This window comes from Pteropus alecto, unplaced genomic scaffold, assembly GCF_000325575.1.
Source record: "Pteropus alecto unplaced genomic scaffold, ASM32557v1 scaffold52, whole genome shotgun sequence".
Lineage (NCBI taxonomy): Eukaryota > Metazoa > Chordata > Mammalia > Chiroptera > Pteropodidae > Pteropus > Pteropus alecto.
The window spans coordinates 3,365,821-3,376,698 of record NW_006433941.1 but is presented as its reverse complement, the minus strand read 5'-3'; the positions used below and the strand labels follow the sequence as shown (position 1 = coordinate 3,376,698).

Here is a 10,878-nt window from a genome sequence, read left to right as displayed (position 1 = left end):
ATATATATATATGTGTGTGTGTTTGCTGCTACTATTATCGATGTTATTATATCTTTAGATCGTGGGTTTATCATATTTGCAGATGACTGCTGAATGACTGAATTGAGATCCAGAAAGACCCTAATAGGGTAGAAAAAGTAGTCGGAGCAGTGCTAGCACAGATTGTATCCTACACTTGGAGCTAGTTAACTACAAAAATATAGCAAGAGAAAGGTATGGATCAAGAGGAGCACATCAAAAGAGACCTTGATATTTATACTGATACTAAGTGCACTATAACTTAAAGTGTGTAGGTTGCCAAAAAAACCCTAATACAATCTTAGACTCCCTTAATAATGATGAATCTCAGAACCTACTGAAGTTTAATAAAATGTTTTTAGTGGACAGTAAATGAGATGGTACAAATGAATACTCAGAACCAGGCCATGTGATGAACAACTGGGGATATTTATAGAAAGAAGACTCGAAGAACATGACTTGTTTTCAAATAGCTGAAGAGATGTCATGTAGAGATGGCCCAAATGGATAAAACTAAGACCAGTGAGTAAAAAACTATGGAGAGCTAATCCAGCCTCATATACGTTTCCTAGACTCAGAATTTATTCTTAGAGAAAATGGACAGCTTCAGAAAGCAGCAAGTTTTTTTTCCCTAATAGAAATACTTCATATACTGACAGAACTGAGAAGGAACTTTAAGATCAAATGTAGTTAGATAGATGCCTAAAAGAGCCTGTAAATTCAAGGATTACACACGAGGCAACACTGGAGATACCATTATTAATGCATGTTTTATTTGGGGTTTATGAAAGAAATCCCACTTACCCATATCAGAGTCACCTCCACCAGAGGAGTTCAACTTACGAAAAATCTCCTGCTTCTTTGATTTAACCATGGGTGACGTGTTTTCAAGCTTGGTGAAGAATGAAGGCAAGTAGCTTATACTCCCTGGTGAGCGGGAATCATTCCTATTAGGAACAGTTATGTCTATTACCACTGTGTACTCCTAACCTGGGGGGACATTCTTATCAATGATAGTAACAGTCATATAGAGTATTTGGGGAAACTACTACTTCCCCATGTTGTGTGTGTAGTTACAACCCTAAGGAGCAATATCTGACCATAAGCCAGTTAGTACATCATATTTGAGGACACAGTCAAATACTTTGGCACTCAAAGATGAAATCATAAAATAAGGACTGGAATGGAGATAATCTAGAACAAAGATTCTTAACAAAGAATGAATAAGCAGCAAATGGATATTAACAGGAAAACTCAAAAACAGCTCATCATGATGCTGTATGCATCAACAGCCTAAACACTGATGTATTTATGGTTACTACATTAACTGAGAACTGTTTTACTAGCAGAAGTACTTTGAAGTGCATGTGCCTATAAAACATTAACAGTTCACACATGAGCAATCAACAATCAGACTTGAACAGAATAACTACAATATGGAAATTGTTATAATCATTTCAAAGCCTCCTACTAGATGAGCTGAGTTTGTGTAAAGGGATTCATATTTTGTTGGCAGCCTCCTATACAAAAACATTTAAAAAAACAAGTTTCCTCTAACAGTGCAAGACCACCAAGGATCTAGCTAGAGCTGGAGGTCATGTGGACTCATACATCATTCAAACAGAACATGTTTGAATCTACTATTTGCCAAGACAAATGAGGTGATAAAACAGGATGTGGTCCCTGTACTCAAAATATTCACAAACTTAGGGGAAAACATATAAATGTATAATTAAATTTAACATCATGCCTTCTTCAAAAATGAATTTTCTTCCTCATTTCATTGAAAGATACTAACATTTATTTATTGTCTAATGAATATATACAATAAGTAAATAACTTATTGAAAAGCACTAACTGTTTGGAGTGTGTAGACAGACTTTGGTTTAAAGCTGGGCTCTTCCTTTTTATTTGAGTATGGGCAAATCATGTATTCACTTCTCAGAGCATCATGAGAGGGTGTTTTACACCAAGAAAATACCATGATTATGGACTGAAAGTAATTCAGGGAACAATAAGCAACTTGATATGGACAGAGAATGAAGTATAAGGGTATAGTAGCAAGAACTGAGATGAGTAATATAAGCCTTGTCATAAAGGAACTCAAATGCCAGGCTAATGATTTAGTGCTTGATTCTGAGTTTTATTTATTTATTTTATTTTAATTAATTATTTTGATTCTAAGTTTTAGATAAATCACTGTGGTAGAAGTGAACCAGATAGGGGCCAAATCAAAGGTGTCTAATCCCAATGGGAATAAACATCTAATAATTCATAAGGTTAGGTTAGGGTCAGAAACAGGTAAGAAATATAATGTAAAGCAGTTTATCCCAAATACTAATTAATCATTACTTCTCTTCTGTATATAGTCCACAATGCTCTTGGTACATGATACATACTCAAATGGTCGGTTGAACCACACAAACCAAAAAAAGGTTTAAAAAAAGATCCAGAAGGACTTAATTTCAAGAACAGGGAACAATTTTCCTTATAACCTTTTTAAATATTATAATTTTTTTCATGAAAATCCACTAGCATTAATCACTAAGAAAACAGACTAAATGATCCTTTGAGAGTCCTATCCCGACATATAACCCAAAAGAGAAAAAAGGTACTGATTTTAAGAAAAACTGAAAGGCATTGAACACACACACATACTCATAAATGGGAGCTGTCAGGAAGTACACCTCACTCCTTACCTCTGTTCTGCAGACTCTGCTCCTCTCTGAGACAGAAGCAGCATGTTGTCTTGTTTCTCATGCACAACTGGAATCTGGGGTGGGGAGATGGGCTCGTAGGGCTCTGAAGAGACATGACTCCTCTCTGGGGATTTTCCAGGCCTAATAGTATAATTAATATAATAAATGTAATAAATACAACATATAACATAACATAACATAACATAACATAACATAATATATTGTGCTCCTAGGGCTCACCTAAGGCTTACCCTAAACAGAAACTGGTTAACTCATTACCTCATTCAGGAGAAGTAACAAAAGATGCCAATTTATAGCAGAAGTTTCTAGTTATAAAATAAAGTCTGTTAACACTGGTTTACCATTGGGAGATTTGGGAGTCGAATTATACAAGGAACAGACAGCAGCTGAGGCTCTGTCAGGAAGTCACTATGTGCTTCAGCATCAGACCCCACCAACCTACCCCCATGGCAGTGAGCCCTCATTAGTTTTACCAATGATTCTGAGTCTTGACTTACCAGGTATTTACCCACTGAGTTAAAAGATAAAGGATCTGAGTACTAAATTGAAACCTAAGGAGTCTGTCTAGTGAGTCAAGATAGGCTCTAGTTATATCAAATTTTAGGGCTGAGCAGCTCTCTGCAATTTAATATTTTTCTTCTGGATGCCATATTTGTTGGGATAATGTGAGATAAGCCAAATTTTGGGGGTTTACACCAAAAAAAAAAGTTTCTGGTTTAGTGATTATTCATAATCAACCCCACCCAATTAGAGGTGGCCATTTTTGACCATTTTTGTTATATTTCCTTGGCTGCTCCCTCTAAAACTAAATAATCTTATACCTTTCCTAATTTATCAAACTTGAAACAGTAGTAACTCCCTTCCATGAAAGATGAAGAACATGACTACCTTCTCTGCATTGGTGCCATTTTATTTTACTCTAGTTTGTATATTTTAATTTTACATAGCATATTCAGCCATTTTTGTGTGATTTACAGCATTTACATTCTATCTAGAACACCAGAAAAACTCCTATGTTTTGATTATAGATTAAAAACTATTAATGGTGTTATAACACTATGGATTGTATGAACATTTTAAACCTGTAAAACCAGGTAATCTGACTAAAACCAATGAAAGAGATTTAACATTCCTCATTAAAATGCACAACTGTAGTGATACAGAAATTACAAGAGAAAAAGTCAAATGGATTTTTTCAGAAATGTCATTAATTGCTCAAAACCTGCTACATAGTACTTTGAATCAGGAATGAACCATGACTCTGCTATCCAGCTTTCAGTTTTCCTTTGATAACCGAATTTTTGTTGTTTAAAAGAAAATAAATGTATTTTCATCTTATCCTCAAGATCATCCAGTTTGAGGGCAGGCGAGTGGGGATAAAAATAAAACAAAACTGGCCCTATGCTGATGATTACTGAAGCTGGGCAATGGATACATACAGGCATATTATACTATTCTCTCTACTTCTGTGTATGTTTAAAAACACAATATAAAGTTTAAAAAAATACAGACCATTCGGCTTCTTAAATTATTCTTAATTCTTTATGTTCTCTGCTAACTTGAGGGGTTGGTAGGCAGGCTGGAGAAGCACTTCTGCTACAAATTGCTCTTTTTAATGCTCTGAATTATGGCTTCCACTACTTTGGTTCATCAATCCACTGTGTGTCTTCCAGATATTTGCCAGAATCTTTGATCTGCAGATATCCCTGTCTTGTTCTCAGCATTTTCATGAATTTTATGAATGTTCATATTTTTGTACTATAATTTAACATATGCCAATGCTTAGTCTACAGCCTTGAATAAAAAACCCTGCCCTAAAAACCCAAGTGCAGTACATTGTGGAGGAGGCCATTCCAAGATGTGGCTGCTGCCTGACCTGCGAGCTGGACCCAGGCCAGAAGTGGGGAGACGGCTTCCCACAGATCTCCCCCGCCCCCTCCTCACCACCACCACTTAGAGACTGTCTGATCATTGACCATAATCAGTGTTCATTTTGACATAAACCATTACCTCTTGCCTGCCTCCCACTATGTGCTGGTTCCTGGAACAGGCCATTGTCCCGACCTGGTCAGGCATGAAAAGTAATTTCCCTTACCTTACAGCATTCATGTACTAGCTAGTCCCTGTGACTTCCCCTCTTTTACCCTATATGATCCTTTGGCGTCTGCCAAGCAATACAGGGATCCGTCTCATCTTGAAGCTGCCCAAGAAGTGCCTCACATATACACATCCCTTAATAACTCTGTTAATTACCCGAATGGAGTGGCCAGCCTCTGTCTTCAGTCTTTCCCTGCCCTCCACTATGGAAGTGGATTTTCAGTCCCAGGACCTTTCCCTGGGTCTGTTTGTACTAACAATTGGTAAATCAGCTAGGGACTGAAGAAATGGGCCTTGGGAACGAGGCATCTTTAAGAGAAATCCCGGGTTGGCCCTCTACTTCTATGTGTGCAGGTGTGGTCTGTATGTTAGATACATGTACACTTCCACGTTGAGTATAGGGACACCCTGAAAATGCTGGCTGGTCTCATACATTTGATTGAAGAACTACGCATTGTACACTGTGGCAAGGAAGAAAAGCTTATGGCCACAGCTCTAGGCTGGCCTCTCTTATAGGAGGTTAGGCTGACCATCAACTTTAGAGGCAGAAGCTAGGGTTAGGAAACTGAAGGCAGATCTAGGAGAAACCAACTGGTCTCGTGAGTGCATACAAAGCTATGGGAAGCACTCAGAACTTGGACAGAGGGAAAGAAAAAGGAGCAATAAGGGCAGCAGGGAAGAAAAAGCTTAGAGGATAACCTGAAAGCAAACCTGGCAGGATCTGGTTGCCACAGGCATCTCGGAAGAATGTTTGTCAGCCTAATGCAGTGTTAGTGGGATTATGGAAAGCATTAAAACCAGAATAGCTCTACCCAATACCACACTCGGTTCTCCCAGTGGACACCCCAACAGATTCAGAGGAGCCCTCTGGGATTTCAACCTACTCTGATTGGGTGCCTCCCAGTTCCCTGAGTATAGGATGAAGGCCAAGACTGTCCTCAGGTGAGGTCCACAGGGGCGATCAGAGGTCTCATGAGGAACTCACTGTCCATTGGTCCTCCAGAAATGAACAGAGGGTAACTGCTTTGGTTGCACTGGCACTGAATGTACCCAATTACATGGTTATCCTCAGAAATTATCTGGCCCTCTTAGTGCTATAGATACCTATGGAGGCCAGATTGTAATGGTCAGAAAAGTACACTTTATTCTGCAAACTGGGTGCTCCCACTACTAGGAGTATGAGGTCCTCACCTCCCCAATCTTGAAGACATTAGGCAAGGCAAGACTTTACAAACCTCTGAGGGAATCTGGCATTCAAGTACAAGTAATCAAATCAGTATTAAGAGGCAATGCCAACTGGGAGCCAGTCAGTTAACCACCACAGGAAAGAGTTACTGGGAGGACATAAGGAAATAGACAAAACTATCCAAGAGCTCCACCATATGGGCACGGTGCCTTTAACTGACCTTAGTGTGGTCAGTAAAAAAGCCAGATGGCTCTTGAAGGACGGACAGTATAGAGAGTTGAAGAAGGTAGTACCCTGCTATTCATGTAGCTATGCCTAATATTGCCACTATATTAATTTGGCTAGCATCCTAGAAACATATGCTGTGTTGGACCTGGCCAATGCCTTTTTTAGCATACTCCTGGCTGTTGAGTCCCCAAATCAATTTGCCTTTACCTGGGGTGGGGGTGGGGGGGGGGGGGCGTGTTGGGTGGTGGTGGTGGTAACAATGGATTTTCCAAGTGCTTCCTTAAGACTATCTACATAGCTCCACCATATGCCATGGAATGGTGATCGGGATTTGTTACCGTTTTCTTTCCCAACCCTAGTGAAATGAGCCCATTACACTGATGACACAAATGTTAATCTGTGAAGATCTGACTCTGCTGCAGAAAACCTGGCAGGCTGGTTTTGCTGGACCACCTATGACAGAGAGGATGGGCAGTGAAACCACAGAAAATTCATGATCCAGGCACAGCAGTAAAGTTCTTGGGAGCTGTAAGGTCAGGTAAGATCTACGCTGTCTCTGAGACCATCGTAGATAAAATACAAGCCTACTCCATACCAAAAACTGTGAAACAGGTACAGGCTTTTATGAAGATTCTAGGGTACTGGTGACCATTTATACCCCACTTAATGCAATGCCTTCCACCCATTATATTGCCTACTTAAAAAGAGACATGTATGGGACTGGGGAACAGAACAGAAGGATGCTTTTGAGAAAGCAAAAGTACTGGTTGAACAGATTAAAGCTCTTGGAATTGCCCAGGTCGGGTTGCCATCTGAATTAAATTTTTCAGTTACCATGGAAGGCATGGGGTGGGGATTATGGCAAAAACAGCAAAAGGAGAGAGTGCCCTTTGTGTTCTGGTCTCAAATATGGAAGCAGCCAGAGATCAGGTGACCTCCACAAAACAGCAACTCTGGCAGTTGATATGATGCTCCTGCACATGGGACCTCTTACTAAGAACAGCTGGTTGTAGTGAGGACTTGCTTCCCCATCAAGGGGTGGATGGACATGTTCCACTCCGTAATCTGCCTCTGCCACAGTTCAGACTCCTACCCTGACTAAGTGGCATGCCTACCTACAGCAGAGGAGTACCCTGTCAAACAGCCCTCTGTCTTTAAAAATACAATAACTAGTAGGCTCCATTGGCTATAGAGAACCAAATGCCCCTGATCATATTCTTGTGTTGGCCCTTGCAGTCTGTAAGATAGGAATAGGGGAAATCTCAGCTGGAGCCTGCTATACTGATGGCTCTCGTCAGAGTAATCCACCTACTTAGATGGCAGTTGCTATCCAACCATCCACTGAAACTATCTAGGTGGAAACAAGAACAAACCATAGTAGCCAGTGGCCTAAAGTAAGAGCTGCTTGGTTAATAATCACACTTGAATCTTGGCTGATAATCCTATGTACTGACATTTGGGCCATTTTAAAAGAATTGACTCTGTGGCTTGAACAATAGGGAAAGGAAGAGGAATGGATGATTATAAACAAATACTTATGGGGACAAGAGATGTGGAAAGAAATTTGGGCTCACCTATAAGAGCCCAAGGCAGATCGCATTATCATCAACGTCCCTGCCCATAGGGCATCCACATCCCTGGGTAACCAAGAAGCAGATGCCTTGACAAAAATATATGCTTTAGCCAACAGACCTGTCAGTTGACATGGCAGACGGGGTACACTGGAAGAGTATGTGAATAGGATGGCACATATCTAAGGAAGCAGGGCTGCCTTTAAAATAGTGATCTGGTTAATGCAGTTGCATCCTGTCCTGTCTCTGTTCCAAACACTCTAGACAACAGCCACAAGAATCTGGGGCTATCCACTGAAGCCCCCAATAGGTAAGGGACTGGCAAACTGACTACACAGGCCCTCTCCCCTTGAGTAAAGGTTCCAAATGTGCTCTGGTGTGTGTCAACACACTCTGGTTTAACTCAGGCCTTCCTACTGAGTGAGCTAATCAAGCTGCCACTATAAAGGGACTAGAAAAGTTAAATACTATGTATGGGTACCTCCATTAAATAGATAGTGACAGGAGGTCACAATTCGAAGGACATGATGTATGGGAATGGACAAAAGAACACACTAAATGGAGATTCCACCCCTTGTAAAACCCATAGGCAGTCAGGAGGGTGGATGAAAAACCCGGTGTCCTTAAACAACAGATAAAATTACTAACTGGAAAACCTACTTTGACCGAGTGGACAAAGGTAAGGACCTTCCCAGGCATTAATGCATTTAAATGGCCAACCTGTACTGCCCCATATGCCAGATTAGGAACTCAGGCTGAAAAACTCAATAAAAGAGATAGAAAACAAAGGATACAGCAATAGTCCTGACGCTTGCAACGGATTGACAAGCTATGATATTGAGGGCACTGAGCCCTATTGTCGCTGGGAAGAGAACCATTTATTGGAATTTGCAATGGGACATTGCAGTAACTGAGGTGGATCAGTTACTTCACATCCATGGGTAGGGAGGAATTCATCAACTTCTGGTGGGGATCCTGTTATTCTAATGCAATCAGTACTCAAGGAGACACACTATACATAGACTGGATATGCACCATTAAAAGCGGAGAGAAAGTTGGGGTCCTGGTCTGGCATAATCGCCCTCCTATTCACCTTCTTATACCAGAGAGCACCACCTCCCCCAGCCAACATGTACGGTTTACATAGCCTGGCCAGGTTCCCAAGGCTGGAGCGACATTAATTTCTAAAGATTAGAATTACAAGTATAATTCTCATAGAAGGAGAAGCGCTCCCAATTCAAGTCCCTACTAAATAAATTGTCTCTCTGACCTCAGACATCTGCTATTCCTGTGGCATCCAATTATAGGGGGATACCTGTGCCATTGTCCAAAATGAATGTTGTGTTTTTATATCAGATGAGTCTGCCAATATCTTCTCTTTACTAGTACACACATAAAAAAATAAGTGAATGCTTTAAGTGACCCTCCCCCAAGCACCGGTGCCCTATTAACACACTGGTGTGGGTCTTGAGGGGCATGGTGGAAAAACTGTTACTAATACTTGGAGTATTTCTTTTGTCTTTTTTCTTGTATTTGCCTATATTATTGCTATGGACTATCTCTCTGTGCGAATGAAGCCCCTTGCTGACCACTCGGGGTATATTGTGGAAGAGGGTGTGTGTGTGAGATTGTAAGAGCCAGTCATGAGGGGTGGAGTGTGGAGGAGAGACTGTTTTAAGACATGACCGCTGCCTTACCTATGAGCTGGATCCAAGCCAGAGGGGGAGATTGCTCCCCACAATCCCCCGTTAGAGACTATCTGTTTGTAATGGATGTTTCCTTTCACATTAACAAGTACCCCTCCCCTGCCTCCCACTATGTCCTGACCTGGTCAAGCACATAATTTCCCAGACCTGACAGCATTCATAGACTAGTACCTACAACTACCACCCCCTTTACCCTGTGTAATTCTCTGGAGCCTGCCAAGCAGTACAGGAATCCACTTTGTCTTGCAGACACCCAAAACATGCTTTATATGTTAAGTTTCCTTTAATAAACTCTATTAATTACCAGACTGGAATGGCTAGCCTCTTCTATCTTCCCCTGCTCTCTGCTTATGGAGGTAGATTTTCAGTTCCAGGACCTATCCTTGGGTCTACGAGTACTAACAACATTGGGTAAGAAGACAGGCTCTTTACTAGATGGCCCTGTCATATAAAATGTATTTCTCCTCATGGTGCCTATATTGGCCTCATTTTCATTATTTAATGTCAGCTTCCTAAACATCTATTGCTGACCCAGTGGAAACCACTGAGAGAAAAAAACGCTTTTGTGATTCTGAAGGGTTATTCGAAGTGTCCCTAAACTACTACTGAACTACACATTCTTCATAACTGCCTTACAAACCCCAAAACAAACTATAGCAGCAATCAATTTTGCATACACATTAAAAAGATATAATATGAATTGCCCAGTGGACATTCCAAGAATAAATGAGGAAAAACCCTCATTTACACTTTCCGGGGAATGAAGGTAAGTAAACTTCAGGTGTAAGAAATGAATTCCCTATCTTATAGATATGTTCAATTTGTTCTACTGCTGGGAAATTTACAAATGGTTTGAAATAAAGACCATACCTTCCCCTGGATTTGTCCACAAGATTTTCTGGAGAGACCCTTGAACCTGGTCTCTGATGATGGACAGACTGAGACTGGGATTCTGGGCTGTAACGACTTGATGTTTTAGTCCTCACAGGTGTAGACACCAAAGCAGATGGTGAATTTTGGAATGCTGAAGTAGGAGGCTGCTGTGGAGGCTGTGAGGAAATTTGATTTCTAGCAAAATCTTGTGTGATAATTTGCTGTGAATGAGAAAAGAAGGACTTGGTTAAACCCACTGAGTACTTACAAAAAATATAACATAAAAACAGCTAGACATCTTTATTGCAATTCTATGTAAAATATGTTTTCTGCGTGATAAAAAAAATTTTAATAAGAATAATGAAAAACTTACACAGATGTGATCAGCAAGTGTGATCAGTCGATGGGTCCTGGGCACTTGCCCCACCCCCTCAGCCTGTGAAGAAGGGGGCAGCTGCTGTTGTGGAGACGATTCCTGC

At 40.7% G+C, this 10,878-nt stretch overlaps 1 protein-coding gene across 1 annotated transcript in view; it reads right to left on the bottom strand.

Moving 5' to 3' along the window:
* Positions 1-10,878, bottom strand: part of NCOR1 (nuclear receptor corepressor 1) — a 173,975-nt gene that overhangs the window by 9,607 nt on the left and 153,490 nt on the right. The window contains exons 40-43 of the mRNA XM_015586644.2: positions 10,773-10,878; positions 10,397-10,620; positions 2,718-2,858; positions 823-965 (exon numbers count right to left, since the gene is read on the bottom strand). The exon at positions 10,773-10,878 is cut by the window's right edge and continues 3 nt beyond it. Of these exons, the coding sequence (XP_015442130.1) occupies positions 823-965; positions 2,718-2,858; positions 10,397-10,620; positions 10,773-10,878 (614 nt within the window). The remainder of the gene's footprint in view (positions 1-822; positions 966-2,717; positions 2,859-10,396; positions 10,621-10,772) is intronic.